The following is a 27,616-nucleotide window of genomic DNA, read 5'->3' on the forward strand; positions in this document are numbered from 1 at the left end:
GAGAAACATTCCTCAGGTTCCCACTTATATAATATTTTTCAAGAATAAAGTTACAAATAAATAAATAATCTTAAAAAAAAAAAGGGGGCGTCTGGGTGGCTCAGTGGGTTAAAGCCTCTGCCTTCGGCTCAGGTCATGATCCCAGGGTCCTGGGATCGGGCCCCGCATCAGGCTCTCTGCTCATCAGGGAGCCTGCTTCCTCCTCTCTCTCTGCCTGCCTCTCTGCCTACTTGTAATCTCTGTCTGTCAGATAAATAAATAAATAATCTTAAAAAAAAAGAATAAAGTTACAGTTGTTTGCTTCAGTAGATATTAGCTGCCATCCAAAGTAAATAGAATATTTTAAAAAATACTGTTAAAGTAAATGTATGGGTCGTGTTTTGCTAGATTATTTTTTAAGTAATCTCTAGCTCCAAGATGGGGCTCAAGCTCATGACTGTGAGATCAAGAGTTGCATGCTCCATGGTGAGCCAGACAGGGACGCCTGCATTGCTGGATTTTATTCAGTTCAAAGACCTACCCTAGAAAATACCACCGAAAAAGTGAAGCCTTGGTTTTGTGACACTTTAATTCTTGTTGTCAGTCTTAGAGTAATTTCTGTGGAGAAATTCTGCTAAGCTTATGATGTTGCTATGTTCAAAGACCTGACAGGCAAAATCCAAATTTAATACCTAAAATTAATAGCCTTTTAAAAGGCTAAGGATGAAATTTGAATTAATAATTTGTAATGAATCTTTGTCAACTGATAATTGCTCTGGAAGAACCACACAAGGCCTACTTTGATGGCACTGCTATATCTTCAGAGATAATAATGTTATCTTAAAATTCAGTTTCATTGTTAATTTATTCTTCCTCATTCCTCCAACCATCTAAGAGATCTGTCTCTTTCTTTGCTCAATCTCACTTTGTTTTTATTTCCACAACTAAAGTGATACTTGAATTGGATTTTATTAAATTGGTCTGGTAACTGGTCCTATATGACATAATCCTAGGTTCTAATTCATACAAGTGGTGAGAAAATTATTTCAGTCATTTCTAAAATATTAGGTCTGTAAATATTCCATAATAATGTTAATTAGGAAGAAAAGAAAGAAAGAATGTTTGGTGTCTACAAATTTCAACCTTTGCTAGACAGAGGTTTGTTCATACACCTTTGTATGAGTGGGGTTACAATGAGATAAGACCCACGTATATTGACAGTATTTACTGATTCATAAAATAGGGGATTACCATTGAAGTAAACTGATAGAAAAATGAGAGAGAAGGGCATAGAAAAAAATTATTAAATTGTTTAATTTTTTCAAGCTGTTTTATATTCACTGCAAAATTGAGAAGGTACAGAGATTTCCCATAGATGCTCTGCACCTACTATATAACCTCTCCCCCTGTCAACATCCCCCACCAGAGTGGTATGGTTGTTACAATTGATGAACCTGCATTGATACATTATAATTACACAAAATCTGTAATTTATAGAAGAGTTCATTCTTGGTGTTGTACCATCTTTGGGTTTGGACAAGTGTATAACGGTATGTATTCATCATGATGGTATCATGCAGAACATTTCAGTGGCCTAAAAATTCTCTGTGCTCCACCTGTTGGTCCCTCCTCACCCAGCCTCTGGCAATGACTGAGCTGTTTGACCATCTATAGTTTTGTCTTTCCCAGAATGTCATCTAGGTGGAATCATACTGTATGTAGACTTTTCAGACTGATGTCTTTGACTTCATATTATGTATCTAAAGTTTCTTTATGTCTTTTCATAGCTCAGCAGCTCATTTCATTTTAGTGCTGAAAAATAATTTATTGTCTGTAGGTACCACAGTTTATGTACCTATTTACTTACTTATATGAAGGTCATCTTGGTTGCTTCCACGTTTAGTAATTATGAATAAAACCACAGTAAACATCCATATGCTGGTTTTTGTGTGGACGTAAGTTTTCATTCTCTTGGATAATTACTAAGGAGTGTGATTTCTGGATCATATGCTAAGAATATATTTAGTTTTATAAGAAACCATGAGGTTGTTTGAGTGCCTGTATAATTTTGCTCTCCCACCAGCATTGAATATGAGTTCCTGTTGTTCCACATCCTTGCCAACATTTGATGTCATTGTTCCAGATTTTGGCCATTCTGATAGGTGTAGAGTAGTACCTCCTTGTTATTTTAATTTACATTTCCCTGATGACATATGATGTGGAACATTTGTTCATATGCTTATTTGTCCTGTAGATCTTCCATGTTGAGGTGTTAGGTCAGGTCTTTGGCTCATTTTTAAATCAGGTTATTTGTTTTCTTATTGTTGAGTTTTAAGAGTTTTTTGTATATTTTGGATAACAGTCCCTTATCAGATGTGTGTTTTGCGAGTATTTTGTCCTACACTATAGCTTGGCTTTTCATTCTCTTGAAAGTATCTTTCTTGGAAGTTTTAATTTTAATTAGGTTCAGTTTATCCATTCTTTCTTTCATGGATTCTGTCATTGTCACTGTATCTAAAAAGTCATCACCATACCCAAGGTCTTCTAGGTTTTCTCCTATATTATCTCCTAGGAGTTTAGTAGTTTTGTATTTTATGTTCAGATCTGTGATCCATTTTGAGTTAATTCTTCTGAATGAATGGTGTAATTCTGTGTCTCGATTCTTTTTTTTTTTTTTTTTTTTTGCATGTGGACGTCCTGCTGGTCCATTTGTTCAAAAACCATCTTTGCTCCATTGTATTGCCTTTGCTCCTTTGTCGAGAATTAATTGACTGTATATGGGTCTCTTTGGGGGGCTCTCTTTTCTGTTGCATTGACCTATTTGTCTGTTCTTTTGTCAGTACCACACTGTCTTAATTACTATAGCTTTATAGTAAGTTTTGAAGCCAGGTAGCATCCTCCAACTTTGTTCTTCTTCAATATTATGTTGGCTATTCTATTATGTTGGGTCTTCTGATGCTTCATATAAACTTTAAAATCATTTGTTGATATCCACAACTTGCTGGGATTTTCATTGGGATTGCATTGATTCTATAGATAAAGATGGGAAGAACTGATATCTTGACAGTTTTGATTCTTCCTGCCCATGAACATGGAATATTATTGATTTAGTATCTCTTTGATTTTTTTCATCGATAGAGTTGTGTGGTTGTTCTCATATAGATCTTCCATGTGTTTTGTTAGGTTTATACCTAGGTACTTCAGTTTTGGTGATACTAATTTAAATGGTACTGGGTTTTTAATTTCAAATTCCACTTGTTCAAGGTGGTATCTAGGAAAGTAACTGACTTTTGTGTATTAACCTCGTATCCTAAAACCTTGATATAATTACTTATTAGTTCTAGGAGTTATTTTGTTGGTTGATTATGTCATCTGTAAACAAAGGCAGTTTTATTTCTTCCTTCTAAATCTATATTTTTTAATTCACTTTTTTTTTTTTTCTTTTTTGCCTTACTGCATTAGCTAGGACTTGCAGTATGGTGTTGAAAAGGGTAGTGAGAGGGGACATCCTTGCCTTGTATTTAAGTTGGAAAGCTTCTAGTTTCTCACCATTAGGTTTGAGATAAGCTGGAGGTTATTAAGTTGAGGAAATGCCTCTCTATTCCTAGTTTACTAAGAGTTTTTAATCATGAATGTGCATTAGATTTTGTCAGATATTTTTCTGCATCTCTGATACGATCATGTGATTTTTCTATTTTAACTTATTGATGTGATAGCTTATAATAATGTATTTTTGTTTGTTAAAACCAGCCTTACGTGCCTGGGATTTTATTAGACCTTTTGAACTTAAAACAGATGCAGTTAAACTTGAAGGAATTATAGGGTCTAAATTTATCCATTGCCTGAATTAGTCTTCTCATCTTCATATGCAGTTTGACAGAAAAGCAAAAACTAGTAATCATCATATTTCCCATTCACCTGTGTACTGAAAGATATTGCAACATAACTGATAATTTAAAATTAATGATAATGAGAGGAAATTTCATAGTTTTTAAGTATTTTGAAATTCCTGTTAAGGAAAAATAAATAAATATCAGTAAGAGGAGGAGGAAATGGGCTCATTATGCTTTGTAACGTAATGGCTCTGAGAGTTAGTGCTCTCTACATGCTAATAGTCTCCTCTTGCTAAAGTTGTGAACATGGCCCTCACATATTTCATACAATTGTAATGTCAGATGCAGCAATGACTGGCAGAAAGATAATGAGGTTTTTCAGCGTGCATTAATCTTGGTGGAGTTTTTGTTTGTTTGTTTGTTTGAGCCGTTTATATCTTTGAAATCTTAGGATTTTGAGCCTGCAGTTTTGTCATCTATATACGGAAAACTTTCTACCTTGTAGTGATGTTTTGCCATCTGAATAGGATAGCAGAGTGAGTAAAGCACATTATTTAATGCCAGGATGGGCTTATTCTAGATGCCCCATAATTGGTAGCTATTAATTTATAGCAGGATGAACATTATGTTAGATTTTTTTTAGTTAGAATTTTATTGCTGTGTTCTTTGCAGTATGAGATTCTTTAGCTATTCTTTTTACCAACTTGGGAGGCTATGACTATTTTGCTTCCCAAATTCCACTGCTGTGTTTTCACTTGAATGAGCAGCTGTATGATAAATCTCCCAGCCTAGACAGCTGGATAAGCTAACACTCAACAATTCAGTAAATAAAACTCCATTTTATTTATTTCACCTTTCTCTTTCATAGCTATTTTAGTTTGTAAGCGATGGGATTTAAGTTTGCTCTTTGACTTTAGGCTGGCTTATGAGAAAAATGTATTTATTTTAAAAAAATAGGTTGTTTTAAAGGCCTATGAAAGGATAAGTCATAGAGAAATTAATAGGGTGGAATTACCTGTTTAAAGACACTCTCCTCTTGGAGATAGAGAATTTTTTCTTTTTAATGCAGAATATGGTGCTTTTCTTTTGTGAATTATTATCTATAGGCCTCTGAGGTATGTGATGTCCGGTGAGTATCATAGTTCAATCAGAACAAAACTAAAAACAGTTTTCCCTTTAAAGGATTCTTTTTCTCCAGAATGGGCAATCACCCTTGGGGGTTTTGAAAGAAAAACAAAAAGACCTTTTTGGTTCTTGTTATTTTAATGGTGTTTTAGTTTGTATAATTTGGCTTAAGGTCCCCAGAAAAACTGTGGAAGGGCAGGGCCCAGTACTTAAGATGCGTGGTCACACTCTCTCTGATTGTTTTATTTATATTAAGTTCTAAAAACAATGTCTGGATGCAGGATAATGGCAGTGACCTCAATTGCAGCTCTCAGCTGATTAGGCCCTCGTGTTCAGAGAAAAATATTGTCAATGTAAATTTAAATTTTTTTAAAAAGATTATTTATTTATTTGTCAGAGAGGAGAGGGAGGGAGAGTGAGAGAGCACAAGCCAGGGAAGCAGTAGGCAGAGGGAGAAGGAGAAGCAGGCTTCCCGCTGAGCAGGAAGCCTCATGCTGGACTAGATTCCAGGACCCTGAGATCATGACCTGAGCCGAAGGCAGATGCCTAACTGACTGAGCCACCCAGGTGCCCCAAATTTAGTAGTTATATAGTATTGGTGAATGATAAAGCACCTAAGTAAGCCTCTTGAATTACATTTAGGACAATTAGGAAAATCCTTGGAAAAAAAAAGTAGTGGTAAGTCATATGGTATCAAGGAGAAGTAGTCTGTGTGTTTTATGGTATAACATTTGGTGCTTGTGAAAAGGCACTTGTGGGGCTTAGAAAAAAATGTTTCCGTATTTTCCTGAGTGAGTTAATAATACTTAGTCCTTAAATAGCTTCTTCAGGGCATTATTTTAGAGTCAGATACTATTTCACAAATCAAAAAAAAAAATAAACCAGTCAAGCTTTAATTTTTTTCTGGTGGTGCTGAGCTTGTTATTTGGCATATATGCGTGGTAGGTACTCCGTGATCTCCATGCGATGCATGAACACATTTATAATTTTTATATTAGTTTCTCAGATGGAAACTCAGCCTTCAAGTATAATACATAGAAGAGTTTAGAGAGGGAATCTCTTTGGCGAATGTAGGCATTCTTTCTTAACGTTGTACTGAAAACTCTCGGAAGCCGTGGCACATCAAAAATGAAATACATCTTTCTTAAACTCCTTCCCTGTTTCTTTCTGGCTTCAGCAAATACTGGTGCTTCTTCCTTGGAAATGATATCTGTCCTTTTCTGTTCTATTTTCTGTCCACTCCCAGTTTTTGCAAATTACAATAACCTCACATGTGAACAATTACAGAGCCTGCTGCCCTGCTTCCCTGGCTTCCCTCTGTAGGCGCGGTGCCCTTTTCCCTGACACTAATCTACCCTAAAAACGATGATAGATTAATCTTCAAGTACTACAGCACTCTGCGGTTACTTCTCTAATGATAAATTCTCTCGTTCCCTTACATAAATGATCAAGTTAAAAAACCTGAGACTTGTAGTCAGGCCTACATGCTTACTTGTATCTATTGTTATTTTTCGCAGTTGACTCATGACCAATCTTACTGATTTTAACTATCACTCCATTTGAAAGACTTCGTGGATCCTTTTTTGAATTATGTAATCGATTTCAGCACATCACTTTGAATTGTAATTATTTTCTCTTCCCAGCCTCTTGAGGTGGGCACTTTATTTCATCTCTTAGGTATCCCTGGACTTGTAATGTTGTAGGCCTTCCATACATATGCGTGCTCATGCAACTTATAATTGGTGGTCTATACATTTTTAAGTCTTTACCTGCCTAAAATGTCCTATCATTGTATTAAGGGCCTTTATCTCCTTTTTTTTTGTTCAGTTAAAGTTTATTAGAGTGTTAAGTATCTGCAAGACATGGTATTGGGTGCTTAGTATGTAGTGCTGAGTCTGCTTCTCTGTGCAGTCTGTCCATAGCTGACAGTGGTGTGCTTGCCTTTGATCATTCTGATGCACTGCTTTGCTGGGAATCATCATATTGCTAGCTATTCATTCAGGTATTTATGTATTGATGTTCCTAACCTGGTTATTAGTTCATTAAAGTCATGTTCAGTTTCTGCTGTAATTAGATATGTGGAAAACATCCACTGCATACTCTGCACAGAGACAGAGGTGTCCTAACCATCTTCAAGATGGAAAGTAAGGAAACTTTGTAGGAGGAATTCAGAGTCTATGACAGAGGAGAGAATTTAATGAGCGAATAAATTAAAAAGTCTAGAAATGGGTCAAAAATTGTTGGGAAAGACAATGTAGAATTTCTTGAACGATAGTAAGCACTCAGAGGTCCTTGAAAATTACACGAGTGGATGTTGTTTGGTGCAGACTCCCCGTGAAGAGGCATGGTGTTGAGTGCTTCCCAGGCATCCTTCCATTTCATGTTCAGACTTGTTAATTGACGGAACGGCGGAAGACGTGTGAACACAAGCAGATGTTCTAGCCTCTGCATAATACGGTGTCCTTGGTTATTGTTAATGTATGCCAGTTCAGTTTCTTTTGTTTGCCAGTGGGGCGGTTTTCTACCCTGAAGACTCTCAAATCTAATGAATTCAGCTTTTTCTTCTAAAGACCTTTGCCTATTCTTTACCTGGAGTATATAATGAAAGATTCCTTGTTTTGATTCGCTTTATTCATTTTCATTGTATAAGATGGAATGCCATGCCAGCATATTGAGCGTAGTCTGAGCAAGTCAATATGTGGCACCATTTGTGAGCGTTACTAATAACTGAACAGTGTATTAGCAAAAAAGAGTATGCACTTCTTGCCTGTGATGGGGAAGAAGGGTTATGTCATGAATATGCTGAGTAGTCTCATTTATATGTAACCTCAGTCACACAGATAGTCTGTTTTTTATTTATTATTATTATTATTTTTTAGTCAAATCCAGATACTTAATGACTAATATTAGGCTGTCTGTAACAGATTGGGAGAAAAGCATTATTATTATTATTTTTTTAATCTTGGCCTATGATACAAGAACGAGATTTGAGTTACATGTACTATTCATCCAATTTTGTCATGAATCATAATGAAATAAGAATATACTTCTAAGGAAGAAGCAGTCAGCACATTTTAAAAAAATTCTATTAGCAGTGCTTTGGGTGGATTAATACCTATGCGCTAAAGCAAAGAACAAAAACAAACAACAACAACAACAAAAAAAAGGAATTAAAGGAAATAAAATAATTAAATAAGAAAAAGACCACAAAATATTTAGCAGTTGCAGAATTGGTTAAGATTTCTTTGTGCATGCCATTGTTTTTCTCTTCCTTCCAGTGGGCTGCAAAGAGAAAGGTAAAATGTAGTCTTTGAGGATGGAATAAAACATGGTATCTTTTCATTGACCAAGTTAAAAAAAAAAAGAAAAAAATATTTTTTATGAACTACTTGGATATTAATACTTTCAATTTACATAACATGATCCTTTTGAGGAACTTAGAGTAATTTTTGCATTACCACCTGTCAGTTAATGTCTTGCTTGTTTCCTCGGCTGTGAAATAGATTAGGGGGATAACATGAATTTTAGCTTGTCTTCAGACTTTGTGATGCTGGGATGATGTTGGATTTTCAGGGATAGCTTCTGGTCCTTGAGGTACTGGATTGGTAATATAGTACAGGTAGAGTATTCCAGTTTCAAAGCAACCCAAATGATTTAAAAATTAGTATTATATTCATACTTTGCAGTTATCGTACTTCTCAAACCTGCACGCCACACAATAATGAATGCAGTCCCCTGTGTGATACTGGGAAGGCAGCATCCAGTCAAGCAGAAGTAAAGGACATTTATTTGAAGTCTTCTGTTTTGCATTCTTCATGATTTCATCACCTAGGATTAGGAATGCGAATAACAGAAAACAACTAAGGAGCCATACACAATGGTGGTTATTTTTGTGTCACAGAAAGGAAGTACTGAGGTGGGCCGTTCAGGGTAGTATGGCAGTTGTGACCAGTCAGCAGGGGCCAGCCCTCTGTCCTACTGTCCCAGAAGGCTGTTCTCATCCTCATGGTCAAGACGACTGCTGCGTTTTAGCCATTGGAAGGCCCACTCTGCTTACGTGTCATTGTCCCGAATGTTGCCTAGTCACATGTTCATGCTCAGCTTCTTCAAAAGGCTGAAAAATGTTCTTTACTTGGGTTGCAGTAATGCCCAGCTAACGCTTGGGAAGTGTAACTAAGGAAGTAGAGGAAGTGGATTTTGCGAGGCAGCGAGTTTCTCCTCTATGATGATATACCTTTATTTATTATAAAAGAGGATTTAAATGCTATTTATGGGTGAAAATGAACATCCCAGGGTAATGTATTTATTTTATGGCTGTATGGTGTGTATTCCTCGTATGCTTGGGTGTTTTCCCCACCAAAAAATACAGACTTAACATGTGATTGCTTTAAATTTAGTAAACTCGGATTTAAATGGTATGTGAGCTGTTGATTAAAAGCAACGTTTTGGACCAGTGTTTTTGTTTGTCTTTTGTTTTGTTTTGTTTTTTTAACAGCATTGGATTGGTATGCAGAGATTTTTCCTGATTGAGCTCACTTGGAGATTCTGCATTTGCCCTGAGGACCTGATGTTTGCTAGGATCACTGAGTCCCCTCTTCCCAGGTGTTAAAATTCTTTGCTGTGATTCCAGCCATTGGTTGCCCTCAGAGTTGTAGTATTTCAGAATGACTGGCAATTGGCCAGGCCTGGAGCCCTTCTTACCTGTGTCTTCTCTTCTTGGAGCATATTATAGTATTATAAATAGCACACGTTGGGTAATTTTCCCACATTCTCACATTCCTTTTCTGTATGAGCTATTTTTTAAAGGTTCATAGGCTTTGAAGCAGTATATATACTACTACTTCATACAGTGTATTAATTTGTCTGTTTTTACTTTAAAATGATACACATGCATTCCTACATTTTTATGAAATATTTAGTCCAGTATTGTGACCGTGGTTTCTAGTTCCATTAAAAGATTGATTTCTTGGTGGTGTTTTTGATGCTTGATTGTTGGTTTTTAATCTATTTTAAGTGTTAATTTGTTGGAATTTGTTGGAATCATCTGCTAGGTAAGAGAAATCCAGGATGATCTCATAAACTCAGGAGTTTTTTTTAATCTTTGAGCTCTCTTTAACTGATCATGCTCATTTCTTTCTTCCCATAGAAATGATTTTTTCTTCTGTAAATGCATAAGTTCTCTTTGTATTCTGCAACATCTTTTTGCTTTTTTCCCTTGAATATGACCTTCCCTTTGCCCAAAAAGTTTTTTTACTCTACCATTTCCTGTCTCTACTATAAACTTTTCTACCTGAAACTCAATTCTTTAAAAACTCCTTACCTTTTTATTGTTCCTGAGAAGTGTTCCTTCTGTACTTTTGTTCTCAGTTTGCCAGGTCTTAGGTTTTTGGAGCTAGGTGAGATGCTTGAGATCTTTGCCAGCAAACATTTTAGGTACAACTGTTAATGTTTTTTATCTAGTTTTCTTGTTTTTCATTCTAGTGGATGATTGTCATACAAATTTTCCTTTGGAGTCCTAGAATAAAATAAATCCCGTGTATCAAGAAAATATGTCAACAATTTGACTTGGCAAGTCTTGATTCTTTCCATTTTTCCTCAACTGAGATTATTTGAAGAAGAATCTTCCTAGAGTATTAAGGTTTTTATCTTTATCCATGTCTCCTTGTTAGGATATAAAATTCTCCCATGTTTTAATTTTATGAGAAATTCAGGACAGTTTTAAGGTTTAAAACAAATACTGGTTGGTTTTCAATATATGCATCATTTTTGCTCACATTCTTTTTGTTTCGTTTTGTTTTGTTTCATTGCTCTCATTCTTACATGCTCCGATAGGGGTTTCCTTCATGCCGTCTCTGCTACAAACATAGCACAGTTTCATAAACTCATTAAGTGCTTACTACAAACCTATACAGAGAAGTGGTTTTTTGGAACACGCATAGCATGTCTGTCTGTCACTGGTGTCCAGGAATGAGAATAGAGAATATGAATTTGTTGTCTGAAAGTTCCCTTTGGAACAGTGTCATTATGCATCACAACTAGATTCTTAAAGACATCTTCCAGATGTCTCCTAAAGTAATAATTGATCTATGATATACTGAAGTCCTAAAATACAACTTCAAATATCCTAAATACCATGTAGAGTAATAACACTTTGTGAAAATGTATATATATTTCAGAAAAAGATTTACAAATGAACCTTTGGAATAAATCCATTATAAGTTGGTGGGTGTTTGCATGGGTTTGATTTAGCAAAACAATGAAAATTTCATGTAAGCTATCAGATATGTATTTAATGGATGTTTAAGTATACATGATTTAGGGTCAGTACAATGTTTTGGGTGCTTTGATATTCAAGGAATTTATAGTCTGCTAAAGGAGATGACATATGTATACAAATAATTTTATAGTAAGTCCATATATGAAAAATACCATAAGAGAGATACAAAGTACTATCAAAAGAGACAAACAAATAATAATTTCTTAAAGTTGGCAAACTCAAGGGTTGGTGTAGAAGGTGGCATTTGATCTGTCCTTGAAGTTCCTGTTCAGTATGGATAGATGAAAGTACCATGATGCAGGGTAACCAGAGTGAACAAGTGTGGGCAGTGATGGGACAGGCTATGAGAATGTAGAATGATCTAATGTGGTTCACTGTAGAAAGTGAGAAACAGATTGGCCTTGGATTGTCCATGAAAATCTGAAGATTTTTTTTCACAGATTAAGTTTAAAAAATGCAGTTAAGAACTTGAGCATTGAGTAGAGAGTACTTGAATAAGACTTTTTTAGTATACTGGTTTGGATTATGCAGCCAACTTTTATGAGAGGGCTTAGGGATTAGGATAGAAAGAATTTGTTGAGAAATAAATTTTGGGTTGCTCTTTCAAAGGTAGATTTCTACTACAGACTTCTTTGGGAGCATAGTGTGGTTAATTACATTAATGGAAGGAAGTCATGATATTGGTGAATTAGAAGAGCAAATGAATCCAAATTTTAGTTCTGCAGAGTTGACTTAATTTGATGGAGTGCTCCTGTAAGAGAAGTACCAGGAGAGGGACTGAGAGACATGACAACCCCATGCAGCCTTATGGTGTTTGTCCTTCATTTATACAGCCTTTGCTGAGACCAGCTAGGAGTTTTATCTTTTTCTGATATTCCTGTTCTTTCTCCAAGCAGTGGTGAGATTTGTTTTGTAAATTGTCTTTATATAGGTTAGTCTGTGAAAGATTACACCATCTTGCAGGCACTGTTACCATGGCTCTGCCTGTTTCTGCCCCAAGCAGAAGTGCTTTTCCTGAGATGACACAACTACTCATGCCAGGATCAGTGCACCATTGCCCAGACCCTTCTGGGTCGTTGACTTTGTTGCATAGAAGGCGTTGCACTTCCTGAATAGTTGTGGAAATAGATTATCTAAAAGGGGAGTGAGGTTTAGGGTCAGGTGGAGATCGGTTCCTAGTTTTCCAGTCTGTATCATTACTCACCCAAGCAACTACAGAATTAAACCAAACACCTGTACTGCCTTCTTCCTGTCCATGTGCAGTATTCGTGCTCAGCATGCAAAGACACTAGAGCTAATGGAAATATCTATGAGGTCATAGGGTGTGATCTTATCACACATTTGGTCTTTGTCTAGTTTCGTATGCATTTTCTTAGATATTTGGGAGAGACTGACTCAGGTGCACTCTGATGCTATTATTGATGTGGAAGGATCTTACTGAGTCATTTACCCAGGAAATGTTAGGAATCTGACTGGTTTTAACCAATTTCTGCATTTAGTGTTCTTCTCTTTATAGGTTTATAATCTAGAAACACCAAATGCCAGTATTACAGTATCAGGAAAAAGATTTTCTTTGATTTATGAAGGGATTCTTTAGTTGTCAAAGAATTTTTGACATTTTATTTAATTGAACTATTAATGTGTTTCTAATTGGTTTTGGAACCATTTGCATACAACTTTTAATTGCTGGTTGTCACATATTCCATTCCATTCTGAATTCAACTCTGAAATTAAGAGAAAACTGAACTACAGTTTACCAAAACTTAATGTAAATGTGTTGTTTGAAATTATATTATTTATTTGAAGGGTGTCCATTTCCCCAGCACAGAGGGAACAAATAGGACAAAGGTAGCATTCATGTGCTGCTGATAGTGAAGCCTGATCTGGACTATGAACTTCTGGGTGGGAAACCATATCTTGCTCTTTTGTATTCCTGGTACCTAGTGCCTGGCACTTAGAAATTGACCAATAAAAGTTTAACTGTTACTAAATTCTTGGATAAATGAATATGCCTGTGGGTTAACTAAGGGCAGTGCACTCGGTCCTTGGTAATATCAGTATACTTGAAAAGGGAACAGGGCTATAAGAATTCTTTTGGAAAAATACCAGGTGGATATTCTATTTTTCTCTCTGTTGATCTTGATGGTAGACTGTAGGTCCACTGCTCAGAATTAGGTTCTTTGGGCCTCAAGTTTGTTATCTTATTTTCTTAAATAAGCAGTTTAGATGCGTTTAAAGCACAAACTAGGCTTTGAGTGCCCACAGTTACTTCCCATTCTCTCAGTCTTTTCTGAGAAAGAGATTCTACAACTTCATATTGGATCTCTTAGCATTTTTTTAAATTAACATATAATGTATTATTTGTTTCCAGGGGTACAGGTCTATGAATCATCAGTCTTAACACAATTTACAGCACTCACCATAGCACATACCCTCCCCAGTGTCCATCACCCAGCCACCCTATCCCTCCCATCCCTCCCATCCCCACCCCCTTCCCCTGAGATTCCCTTATGGTTTGTCTCCCTCTCTGGTTCCACCTGTTTCATTTTTCCCTCCATTTTATGATCCTCCGTCTTGTTTCTCAAGTTCCTCATATTAGTGACATCATACGATAATTATCTTTCTCTGACTTACTTTGCTCCGTGTAGTAGCCCCTAGTTCCATCCATTTCATTGCAAATGGCAAGATTTCATCCTTTTTGATGGCTGCATAGTATTTGTGTGTGTGTGTGTGTGTGTGTGTGTGTGTGTGTGTGTGTGTGTGTGTGTATACCACATCTTCTTTATCCATTCATCTGCTGATGGACATCTAGGCTCTTTCCATAGTTTGTTAGCCTTGTTTTTAAGATCCATCTGTGACTCTTGAGAAAGTAACCAAGTAAAGATCCTTTGGGATGTTTCAATTACTAGAGCTGTAAGAGCAATCTTAGTGACATTTAAGCAACCATTTTTTAAAAAAAGATTTTAATTTATTTGACAGGGATAGAGAGAGAGAGAGCACAAGCAGGAGGAGTGGCAGGTGGAGGGAGAGGGAGAAGCAGGCTCCCTGCTGAGCAAGGAGCCCGATGCAGGACTCCATTCCAGGACCCTGGAATCATGACCTGAGCTGAAGGCAGGCGTTTAACAGACTGAGCCACCCAGGCACCCCTAAACAACCATTTTTTAAATTCCTGTAGAATCTGAAGGCGAGGGATTGAGGTAGGGCCCAGCAGGAATGACTTGCCTGTGCTTTACCTTCTCTACAGTCTCGGCTGGAAGACTTGAGAAGGAGAAGCTGGAGTCATCCCCAGGCTCATTCAGTCAGATGTTGGGCTGTTGAGAGTGGCTGTGGCTGTCCACTGAGACCTTAGTGGGGGCTCTTACCTAGAACTCCTATTTGCGGCTTCTCCAAAGCCTGGATTTGCTTGTAGCTCATATCATAGTGATTGGGCATCAAGGATACATGTTCCCAGAGAGAGAAGCAGGTGGCATCTGTATCCTTTCTGATGACCTAGCTTTTCATGTCACATAGCATTCCTTCTACCGTATTGAGCAGAGCAGTCACAAGCCCGCCCAGCTTTGAGGGGCTTTGAGGGGCAGACACAGAGAGCTTCACTTGACTGGGGAATGGCAAGCTTCTAAAAGCACATGTGGGGCTGCAGCCATTGCTTTATTGCTGGGAAAGTCCAATCTACCAGATGATGTAACTCCCATGTGTCTTGCTAAAATGTTCACATATGATTAATAATTTATAGCCCCCTAGAGTACTTTTACCAAATAGACTATTTACCAATTCCTTGTATCCATTTAAAAAACAACCTGCAGTTAAATGTCTTAAACAGATGCTGAAATTGATGGAGGGAAGTTTAAGTTTAAAAGAAAAAATAGTAGCTTTATTTGTATTTCTCAGTGTGATGATTATAGGTTTGTTAATATTTTGGAGAGTGGATAGTTAGAACTTAAAATAAAATGAGATTGTACAAGGAGTAAAATGACTGCATTCTTCTCTGACAGACGTAAATAATGAATACTCAGCTTCTAGGTAATTTTTTCCAGTTCTTTTTGTTATATGCTATTTAACTTTTCCCATACCTTAATTTTAATCAAAGGCAACTTAGTTTAGACATATCGCGAAGGCATACTTTATAGTTCTAAGCTCTATTATGTGATTGAACAGGGAGTTATAGAGAGATTTTATACAGGAATTATCAAGTTCTAAGAAATATCAAAATTGATAAGATCCTCAGACTTCCTTTTTAAATTTGTTTTATTTGTTTTGTTTTTTATTCTCTCCCTTTGGGCAAGTTGCTGACTTTGCTAGTCAGAAGTTCTTTTCTTTTCTGCCTGGCCATTTCTCTTCAGGGTGAAGGTGGTCTGGAGAGGCCCAGCAGGGGACTGCCATGACCAGATTAAGTTGGACTTGTTCTGGAATGAGAGTCATGGTCATTTTGAGACTGTGATCTGGTTTGGAATCCTCCCCAAAGGAACCAGATTGAGTAGAGGATGAAATTGATCTTTTGTGGGGTGGCCTGGACAAGGGCTGAAGGCATATACCATCAACGCTTATGTTCCAACTTACTGAACTAGTGGACTGTGTTTTAGATAGTGCTGTGAACAGAAGTGTTACTAATTTATCTTGCTGGGTATTCTAGACCCAGAGTCTCTTTTTCTCACTCTTCCTCAAGAATTGCAGTAATTTTGGGGCAACTGGGGGCTGGGTTGGTTAAGCATCTGTCTTCAGCTCAGGTCATGATCTCAGAATCCTAGAATTGAGCCCCATGTCCATAGGGCTCCCTACTCAGTAGGGGGTCTGCTTCTCCCTCTCCCTCCGCCCTTCCTCTTCTTTCTCTGTCTCAAATAAATAAATGAAATAAAAATAATAATAATTATTATTATTATTATATTAGAATATGATGAAGTAATTTCTTCATCATATTCTCTTTGGGAGAAAGATAGAGTGAGGACACCACTGGTCCTGTTGTCCATAACTTTAACTCAACTTCCCCTTGAGGTACAAAGCTATATCTGCAGCTGATTTTTCCCTCCCAAGTTTCATATTTCCCACTGCTTTCTAGATAGGTCCACTTGGAACAGAAGTGGCACAGAAATCTCAAATTCATTAAGTTCAGATGTAAGCGCACCCCCTGCCCCTGCCACCACAGACCTGCTTTCCTTTTTTGCTTCTTTCCTTGGTTAATTCCACAGTGATTCCAGACCAGAAACCTGAAAATCATCCTAACCCCACCTTCTCCCAAGCCCTCACTTAAGTCTTCGGTTCTCATACACACTCAGACACATTTATTCCTTAGACTTCTCACCAGCCCAGCCCTGGTTTAGATCCTCATCTGGTTCCCCATCTCCCCATCTCTTCTGAACAACGCATGATAATCTCTTCTTGTATGCATTTCACTTTATTACAGCTGTTTCACTCATCTGCCTCCATCCTAGACATGGATTTTGCCCTGTTCATTCTGTCTCTGTGGCATAACAGTGTGATTATCACAAAAAAAGTTTTGGGTTTTTTCTTAGAAGGAAAGCAGACAGATAGCTAGATTGGCTGGCATACCTACCTTTATTTTCTCTGGGCAAGCCACATAATTTAGTAGCCAAAGTTGAATTTTTAAAAAATGAGACCTTTCTTTAAAATGCTGAATATTCTCTTTGTTGACTCAAATTCTAGAGAAAAGATAATCTTGTTTATCTAACTGAAAGAAAAAAAATAAATCAATGCATTTATTCATCTGTTTAAGGATGTAGATTAATTATTATGAGCTTTCTTGATTTCTTAAGATAAGTAGTGAGCACCAAGAAGAGAGAAAGTCTTGTGTGTAAATTCACATACAAGTGAGGTGGAAAGTGTCCCTGAGAGAGAACACCTCCTGCAAAAGAAATCAACAAAGAGGAAGTATCCTTTGTCAGGACTTTGGTCAATCACTGTGGTGTGAGGAGGAAATCTCAGGCACCAGAGGGCAGGCTGTATCTGAAGGAATGAAACGCCAATAAGGTGTCCAAACCTGATGGAAGATAATGATAGAAAATTAGGTTATGGCTACGTCTTTAGGAATGTAAACTCTGAAGATAGGAATTTTTGTTTATTTGCTCTTTGCTATGTCTTAAGTGCCTAAACTAAAAAGAATGTCAGATCGGTACATAGCAGGTACTCAATAGTATTTACTGAATTAATAAATGGACTTTGAAACCCACCTAATTTATTGGGACACTATTTGGTAGCCATGACCTTTTTTTCCCCCCTAGCAAAACTTAGAACACTTAGCTGACAGCAGATTGTGAAGGAAAGAGTGTTGGTGAACTCACATCTGTACACTCTACACTCAGATGTACACAGAAAACACCTCCTCTTTCTGCATCTTCATCCCTCCCCTTCATTCTCACTCTGTTGCAAACAAGCATATTCAAATATCTCATTCTCCCGAAGTCTCTGGATTTTTAACTTCCTTTTGTAACAAAGAAGGATTTAGATGTTGTTTTTGGGACTGATTTCTTTTTTTTCTTTTTCTGGTGAGATTTTCATTATTATATACCCAGTGGCTGCTTTCCATCATGCCTCAGTACTTGTCCATGATAGTAACCCTGGGACATCCCAACTGTGTGCAGTTTCTGGAGGTTCTTCAGAACCTTGAGAACTTTACTCTCTTCAAAGTCAAATCAATGTTTCAAATTTTGCCTACTTTTCATTGTAACTGTAATAGCAAAAACTAAAAGCCTTATGAGAAAGAAAGAAGATACTACAGAATCCCAGTTCAAAGGAACACATGCTTCTAGGTACTTAATGTCATTCTCCCGAATGGTTAGTGTGTTAATAAAAAAAATCATCTTCTGAGATTTTTAAAAAGTAGAACCATCACCTTGACATTCATCACTGTATTGCTTCTTTAGGTTAGTTGTGGCTTAAGCCTTTTGGATAATCTTGGAAATCCTTGAATGTTCTGAAAAACGAACAACTAGATTTGATCCTGCGTGTAAAACATTTTTTTGGGTACTACTTCTCATTTGTTTGAACGAGATTTTTTCGGAAGAATCTCAAACGTGGTGAACTGAGAGAAAATATCTTGGTGCAGAATGACTTTTTCCCCCCCTCTTGTTAATGTGGCTATCATTTCAGTCCCTGTTCAGTCTGTTGCTTATTAGACATTCTGTCGAGGGAAAAATAACAGGGTAATTTTTACTTAACATGGCACTTTTATATATTTGGTCTCATTTAATCTTCGCAATGACCTTGTGAATATCGTCAGCACTTTTAATGAGAAATCTGGGCTTGAGAGAGAATAGACTTGAGTGAGATCACACAGCAAATTGTGGAACTGAGGTTTGAACAAAATCCTTTTCTAATCATATCAGTGCAAATGATGGTTGGTACATTTCATTTTGAATGGTAACTTTCATATTTATATCTTCAATGGCATTTTTTGTTGTTGTTTAATAAGTCTCGGTTAACTATCTTAGCAGTAGCCAAAGATAAGTTTGTTGTCCCCCGATATTTAAAATATTTATATCAAGATGTTCATTATTATCTTACCTACCGAGTTTTGCAGATGAATATTCCAATTCTCTGCAGCCCACCTGACCAAAGTGGAACGTTCTTTATGTCGGGCACTTTAAAATGGGAAAAGAGGCCTATTGATGTGGGTGTTGGAAACAAGAAAAAAGGTCCCTCTTCTCCCATCGTCATCTCTGTGTAGGATTCTCTCACAGTCCAGGCATTCTTCGTCTCGGAATGGACGCGGTTGACAAAGGAAGCAGTGTTGCTGCTTTCTCAACTGTGCTGGTCCCCGCTCAAGGCTCCTATTTTGTGGGGAGAGAAGAGAGTAGGTTTGGGTCACAGGCTGCCATCAGGACAGATTTGATAGTAACTAACCAAGGCGACCCAGTCTGGCCCCAGGTCTCAGGGAGCAGTGAAAGATCTCCCTAGGGATCTCTCTAGATTTCCTCGGCCCTCAGGGTGAAGCCTAGACAGGCCAGAGCTGGGCCTCTGCACTAGCCAACTTTTAATTAGTTCTTCTTTCTGAAGAAAGAAGTGATTATCTTTTTAAAATTGCTTTTACAGTTCTGGGATTGGGAGGTTTTCACATTGACCACAGCTAACAGGAGGCTTCTGTTTGTTTTTGGACAGGTGGCTAGGCATATAAAAAAGAGTTACCCAATGATTGTCTTCTCTGAGTTTCTCACGATCTTGCTTTCTCCTCCTCTTTTTTTTTTTTTTTTTAATTTTGTTTATTTGAGAGAGAGAGCAAGCAAAGTGGGGGGCAGAGGGAGAGGAAGAAACGTACTCCCCGCTGAGCAGGGAGCCCGATGTGGGACTCTACCCCGGAACTCCAGGATCATGATCTGAGCCAAAGGCAGATACTTAACTGACTGAGCCATCCAGGCACCCCTCTACTCCTTCTTTTAATATTTTTCACATCCTTCATTTCTTGATATACATCATGTCAAAGCATGATGTAAAATTATTAAAAATTTTACACTTTGGGGGACGCCTGGGTGGCTCAGTTGGTTAAGCGGCTGCCTTCGGCTCAGGTCATGATCCCAGCGTCCTGGGATCGAGTCCCACATCGGGCTCCTTGCTCCGCGGGGAGCCTGCTTCTCCCTCTGCCACTCTGTCTGCCTGTGCTCGCTCTCTCTCTCTCTCTCTGACAAATAAATAAAAAAAAAAAAAAAAAAATTTTACACTTTGGGAGCGACTTGCTCCCCGCGGTCTAACTCTGGTGCATCTCTTGGCTCCTGTTCAAGCTCTTGTCCCATCTCACAGAGCCTGATTACTTCCCCCTGGCTTGTCCTGAACTGCTCCTCACGTTAGCAACAGGGTAGAGTGCCTTATTCTTTCTATGACCAAGTCAAGGCATTTGGTGAAAAGATTTCTGGCAGTACTAGAAAACAAATCATTGCATATCCAGGTTATGATTTTAACGAATAAAGAAAGCAAATACATTAACATAGAGTAGTGATTATGATGAATATGTTATCCACATTTCCTTATTCTTCTTTCTCCCATTAAGGACCAAGACAACTTAACCGTGCAAGAAGATAAAGTGATAATTTTTATTGTGAGGTTCTCTTTTCAAAAGCCTTATTTTATATATAGATAGATAGATAGATAGATACATTGATGTAAGCTCTATTATATATATAGATATATTGATATATCTATATATAATACAGCTTTTGAAAAGAGAACCTCAATAAAAATAATCATTATATCTATAAAATTATAGAATTATATTTTTATAATTATTATGTTAAATTATAAAATAAAAATTATCTATCTATATAGGATATATATTATATATCCTACATAAGTATCTAAGTCGATTATTTTAATTGTATAAGAATGGAAATTTTCATAGTAATATAGTGAAGGAAGCACCTGCTTACTGCTGATTTCCTTCTTAATATTTGATTCATTATTCTGTGATAACTTCGGTGTCCTCTGGATTTGGAAAATGACCGAGTTCTTTCCCTACACAAGGAGCAGGAAATACCATAGAGAGAGGCTCTGGGTTTGCCCCGGTCCTGACGGTCAGAAGCCCGGGGAGCGCTCTGCAGACGCCAGAGACTCGTGCTCCGTGCTTGCTGCGCCATCTAGTGGAGCAGCGTGCCGCACGTGCACCGCCGGTTGAGCAGAAAGGACTGAATGCGCTGTTTTAATGGATACGGTGTGTGAAATGAAGTGTTTGTCCGTGTATGCGCACATCCTCCTAACCTGTGTAAGGAGTGGTACTGCTGGAAAATGGCGGTTGAGGTATTCAAAAAGAAGATTTGGGGCTTGTCGGTTGTCCGCTTCCACAAACGCAGTTACTTGTAACCTTGAAGCTATTTTTGAGCTCAGTCAACACAGTAGAGAGCAGATAGGAGTAGAATGATCGATGACAAGTTCATATTAAATTCCTTTCGTTCGCCAGGTTTCTCCTTGATATTTATAAATTTCACAAACTTAGCAACGATAAAATAATCAAAGTCACTAATATAATACTGCAGTATTTACTACTTCAGGGGCTGCAGTGGTGTGTCCGTCGGTGTATTTAACAACTGTAACCAAAGCTCTTGTGATTTTTAAAACTTGACATAATACACTGTTTTCTAATTAAAGGAATAAAAAAAAGAGTTCCTAAAGAAGATGCTAAATACAGGAATAACTAGTAAAATCCCCGGAATGAAAATTAATGAGAGAAATCTAACACTGCAAATACTAAAATGTGTTTTAACAGTCAATAAAAGTCTCTGGCCCAGGCAGAGGAATAACCAGATACATAGATCAGTGGAACAGAATGGAACTCAGAAATCCGCTGTGAGGGCAGAATTTTGCATTAATGAGGACAAGAGGAAATACGCAGTAGTATTGAGAAGATTAGCTATCCATAAGGTTAAAAATAAGGATGGATCCCAGACTCATTCTTTCCTCCAAAAAGAGATTCTGGATGATGAAAGAATAAAAATCCAAAAAATGAAACTATAAAATTACTAAAGGAAACTATGGATATTTGAAAGATAATCTTAATGTAGGAAAAGTGCTAAGTCAATAGACCCAGAAGCCATTTAGGAAAAGACATTTTATCCTTATAGCAAAACAAAAAAGTTGGTAGAAAATTACAAAACATTAATACTTAAGGGTAAATACTGCATTCCTTTTTTTTTTTTAAAGTTAAAATGGATTAAATTTTATGTTGAGACCACTAACAGAGGACTGTGGAGACTACAGAGAATAAGAGAGGAAAACAATTTGAATTTGTGTTTCTCTGGCTGGCGTGTGAAGCTGAGCATCTTTCCACGTGAATGCCATTTGCTTTCCGTCTGTGAAATGGGTGTTTCCTGAGGTTGTTTGTGAAAATTATTTTCTCATTATTTTGTTTTGGATATAAATTTTTTACTATGTATATTGAAAATATTTCTGCATCTATTTATTACTATTATTATTATTATTATTTTCCTTTTAAAAATTATCTTTTATACTCTAGAAGTTTTATTGTTTTGTGGTCAGATTTCTCTGTTTTCTTTATGACTTCTGGAATTTGTGACTGGACCAAGAAGGCCTTCCACACCCAGAAACAGTAAAATTATCTTTTGGGGAGTTTTTTCAAATACTTCATATATTCTAATTCATATATATATATATATATCATACATATATATATTATATATATATTCTAATTCATATATTCTAATTCTAATTCATATATTCATATATTCTAATTCATTTTGACTTTCTAATGCTCCTGCAACTCTTATATTAGTGGGGGGATCTAGCCTCCTTTTTTCTGCGTCCATGATGGATGATGTGCCCACTGATGGAAATGCTCAGTTCCTGTGTAGACAGCAATCTAGCTTACTGCCCCCTTCATTGCAGTCTCTTCTAAAACTGAACATTTCATAGAGAGGACTCTAAATTCTGGAGTGCATTCTGATATCTAGAAGGAAAACTCTTTTTCTCTGTTCTTTTTCAAAATCTTCCTGGCCTTTCTTGTATATTTTCTTTTCCAGATGAATTTTAGACTCTGCTCTAGTTCTGTAGCAGTCCTCTTGGAATGTAGGTGGGGAGTGCATTGAACTTAATTTTATTTAAAAAAAACAAAAACAAAAACAAAAACCCTTCAGGACATTGATGTTTCTTCCTTCCTGTCACATGGTACATCTCTCCACTTACTTAGTTTTTCTTTTTTGTCCTTCAGTAAATTTTTCTTCATGTACATCTTGTGTATTTTGTTAAGTGTACTTTACTCTTAGACATATGTGGTTTTTGTTGATATTATAAATGAGTTTTTTTTTTTTAACTCTATATTTTTACCTGGTGTTTGTCAGGGAGCAAGGACTTTTTTTTTTTTTTAATATATATTTAAAGATCTTATTTATTTATTTGACAGAAATCACAAGTAGGCAGAGAGACAGGCAGAGATGGGGAAGCAGGCTCCCTGCTGAGCAGAGAGCCCGATGCGGGGCTTGATCCCAGGACCCTGAGATCATGACCTGAGCTGAAGGCAGAGGCTTAACCCGCTGAGCCACCCAAGTGCCCCTCAAGGACATTCTAAAATACCTTTGACAGTGTTAAATATCCAGGGTTGGGTTGTTTTTGTTTTGTTCTACATTGAACACATTTATTATGAAGGTTATTTTTTTTAAGAGTTGTAATTGAATCAGTTTCACTTTATAATTGCAGAATCTTAAATTCCAGAAAATACTGCCTGTGTTTATCGAGGCAAGATGCCACCCGGGGCCTCTCCGCCCTTCGGAGAGCCAGGCATACTTTTCATGCAGTTCCGGTTCCCAAATCTTCACCATGAGTTCAGCAAATTCGGGATCCCTTCGGCCTCTGTCTGGTGCAGTTGTTCCTGCTGCCTGTCTCCCTTGTCACCCAGACCCCAAACCCAGCCCCTTCTGTGTTTCCATAAAACATCAGTCACACCAAACATTTTGTGAATTTAGGCTGAAGATGAGAGATCACGGGGAAGGGTTTCCGTCCAGGACCCCCGTCAGGCTCACTGTTTTCTTCTCTGACCTTTCGCGTCCCCTCTTCCTCCAGGCCAGGGAATAACAGTTTGGAAATCACCTTGCCTCATTCTAAGCCAATTGGAGTATTATCTTCTAAAAATGCTGAGCGCTTTTCCTGAAGGGAAGTATAATGAGTAAAATTTTCTCTACTCCCTTTCATATCAATAAAGTCTACATACTTGAATATATTCTTGTAAATGGTTAATGAGTATGGCTGAAAAAATCTAGAAAAATAGGTTAATGGATTGTATTTTGTTTCATGCAGAACAAAGAACAAACGATTTAAGTATTTATTGCATAGAGTCAGTTCAAACTCAAAGACCTTTTAAGTCCTTGGGAAGCAAATTTAAATAACATTATGACTATAAGGGTTGGTATATCTGAATGTAAGCTTTTTAAAAATGGCATTGACCCTGAAATTTTAATCTTTAGAGAACTGGACAGTAGATGATAAATTACTTAAAGACAAACCATAGGGATAAAACGTAGTATTACAGTCATTCTACCGTGCAGCGTTCGTATTGTTTTAAGTACATCTGGCTTAGGACCGACTCTAAAATGAAAATTTTAAATCCGTTTGCTCTTGTTTCTTATTTTGAATCCACAGATAACACTGTTATATTTTCAGTACATGGGATATTGTTGGTCAGTGCAGTACAACGTAAATTGAAAGCTTTATTAATAATCACAACCTGTTTTACCCACTCAGTAGCCGGAAAGGTGTACCTCCTTCCATCATCATCCCAGTCATCCAGCACTACTTACTAACTCATTTCGGACATAAAATGTGGCCCCCTCTTTCTTGCTAAGAATGAGTACAATAGAGTTGTTAATACAGATCTCATTAAGTGATAAAAGAAAAGGGGAAAAACAAAGGAAAGGAAGACATTTGTGGGGTGGGGGCTAATATTCATATAAATCCTTGGTATGGAGCTAGGGGTGATGCCCTTGTGATGGCAGCGCTTACTGTGCAGTTACCATCCCCCTTCCCCGGCAATAAATCAGGGTGTGTCAGAAAGGGGTGTGTAATGCAAAGAACATGGGTGACATCGTAGAAACTCCTTCATCTTGAATGACAGACCCGCAGGGTCCGTGAGACAGCTCACTCTGCATGTCGTGAATACAGAGTGGGCCTGTCCCCCATTTTCGTGCCTACATTACGGCGAAGGTGTTGTCCACAGACAGCACATTTGTTTTCCTTGCAGTGAAATTCTGTGTTCCTCAAAGTGCTGTGGCTCTATTAGTTTTCATATGGGAACCTGAAGCTCGGTGTCTTTGACAAAAGACTTATTCAAGGGGATGATGTACCATAAAAACAAGTTTGTGCCTACAGAATAAAACAAAGCAAGGATAGTATCCCTTAAAACTAACTGCTTTCATTTTCAGTATAAGTCAGCCACACTGGCAAAAATCTGTGAATGTGTCTTCCTCCAAAAGGGGAGTGATTCCTGCAGTGTTAGAGTTGTCCCTCCTTAACCTTGGATCTGCTATGGGCCGGCATCTGTTGGCTGTCTAAGGACAGGTTTGGAATTTAGCATTTTCCCACACTATGAGGGAGAGCAACCACTCAGAGATTTCCAGAAACCCTGGATGCCTCACTATAGAGCATGTGTGCTTTGTGTTCTCTGTGAGTTGGAGGGATATTTAGAGAAAGAGTACAACTCACTAGGCCTGTGGATCTGTGGACCTGTCAGCAAACTCCTTCTCTTTCTTATGGTATAACACAGTATGACTCTTAGAGATGAAAATGACAGAGCTCAGACCGAGATAAAGCCAGCCCACTCCTAAAAACAAAAGTCTTCCTGAGTAGGAGTGAGGGTGGTAGTTCTTGTTTTTGTTTTATGTCCAGTACACATCTTTCACTTGTATCCTCATATAATTTTTTAAGAAAGATTTTATTTATGTATTTGAGAGAGAGAGTGCACACAAGCAAGGGGGTGTGGCAGGCAGGGGCAGAGGGACAAGTAGACTCCCCGCTGAGCAAGGAGCCCAGTGCGGGACTCCGGACTGGATCCAATCTTGACCTGAGCCAAATGAAAGCAGACACCTCACTGAATGAGCCACCCCAGCGCCCTCCTCATACAAATTTATCCCTGACCATGTTTTAAACATCAGTTTCAGTTTTCTGACTGTGATCTTAGGCCATTAGACACTGATTTTTTGTTGCTATTTGTTGATCTTACCAAATTAGCCATTCACCCTCCTTATTTCAGTTAGTGTTGTCAGATGAACTGTTTTAAACAGAAGCAGTTATTTAGAGAAAAATTTTATATCTGCTACTCCCTAATTGTTTAAGAAAATTACCTGAATACTTTTTAAAAACTGGGCTCTTGATGACGCTGATTATGAACTATGTTGGCCTTTCATAAAATTAATTGCCGCGTTTTGATTGATAGGATCTCCAGAGGTGGGTAAATGGTGCTAACGAACATGGCTTTGTCCTGGTATCTTTCGGAGCTGGTGTCAAGTACCTGTCCGAAGACATTGCTAACAAGCTGGCTGGAGCTCTGGGGAGACTGCCCCAGAAAGTGATCTGGAGGTAAGGTAATCATGCTGGTTGTTTCTTCACTGATGATGTTCGGGATCTCCTTGCTTAGCCGGCAGGTCCCAGTCCACACAACGCACTGGCTCCCTGGCGAGAACAGCAAGATGCCCCTGACTTCCCATTCTGTTTCTTAGCCTGTTGAAATCTAGGGACTAATTTCTGAGACTCTGTGGTGGATAGAGAGAGAGATATCAAGCCTATATATAGCCTGCAAAGAAAATATGATGCAGAATGATTTATCCTTGTCTCAGGTGCGTTTTTCTGTTACCTTCAGCTTTATATCCTGTTTCTCCTTCTCTTAGTTACTGTCGTTTAAAAAAAATGTTGTAATTACATGCATTTCTGGATACCTTCTGTATACCTTCACATCAGTATTGGAATGCAGTAAAGAATGATGGGTGAATGAATAAACAGGTAAAATGTTTCATGGAACTGTTCGTCCTTTATACATGCTTTTTTATTTCATTTATCCAGGAGACTGGGTTTTAAAAAACACAGTAACTTGCCAGTTAATGCTGGTTAAAACAGATCCGTAGATTGCCCCCAGCTTCCTTTGGAAGACCCTGCCAACAAGTGTCCGTCTCCGGACTTCCCAGCCCACCGTGTAAACATCAGACCTGAACACCTTGTACCGTGGATCTCTTTAGTCCCTGCCACTGCCCTTGGGGTCCAGGGATCCTGCAGTGAATGACATTGGCCCCAAAGGTTCAAGCCATTACTAGTAGGGTCTGAAGACTACAGGTTTTCCGTTTATAACAATTGTGTAAAGAGTAGGTCCCGCTTTTCCTGTCTGAGCTATGAAATGGACACATGTTTTTATCCCCACCGTTTAGGACTTCTTTGGATGCCAGTTCGATTGCGATTCCTCTATTAGGAAAACCAGAAAGCACCCTTCTGCTTTGTTGAGGACAGTTTGTGTCTGCTCAGTTCAGACCCTTGCAACTCCCTCAGTCATTAAGCATGTTCATGGTTTATCTTGGAAAGATCTTGATCTTTAAGAAACCACTGAATTGTATCCTTTGCCCCACAGATTCCTGTCTCCGGGGCCAAGCTAGAGGAGAGTACTTCCTGCTTTCTTCCAATTCTCACACCTTTCCTTAGGCTCTATCCACTGCCCAGTGGGGCCTCCCTGCTTCTTCGCATTTCTCCTGGGTCCTGCTGGAGAGTAACTTTCTAGAATAGGTTAATTTGGATCCTTCCCACCCCACCCCCTCACCCACTATAATCGGGTGAGAAGAACTGAAGGAAAATCTCAATATGAGCCAAGTGCTTTTTGTTTGTTTGTTTTTAATCTCAATCAGTGAAAATGTGAAAAAGAATATCAAAATTTTCTTGTTGCTAAAGCATGGTTTCCTTCTTAAAATATCAACAAAAGATCATG

The 27,616-nt window shown here is 37.9% G+C and overlaps 1 protein-coding gene across 1 annotated transcript in view; it reads left to right on the forward strand.

The window, feature by feature from the left end:
- Positions 1-27,616, forward strand: part of UGT8 (UDP glycosyltransferase 8) — a gene marked incomplete at its 5' end in the record, with an annotated part of 54,590 nt that overhangs the window by 19,279 nt on the left and 7,695 nt on the right. The window contains one exon of the mRNA XM_080797106.1: positions 26,087-26,229. Within this exon, the coding sequence (XP_080653232.1) occupies positions 26,087-26,229 (143 nt within the window). The remainder of the gene's footprint in view (positions 1-26,086; positions 26,230-27,616) is intronic.

This window comes from Martes martes (genome assembly GCF_963455335.1).
Source record: "Martes martes genome assembly, chromosome: 2".
Taxonomy (NCBI): Eukaryota; Metazoa; Chordata; class Mammalia; order Carnivora; family Mustelidae; genus Martes; species Martes martes.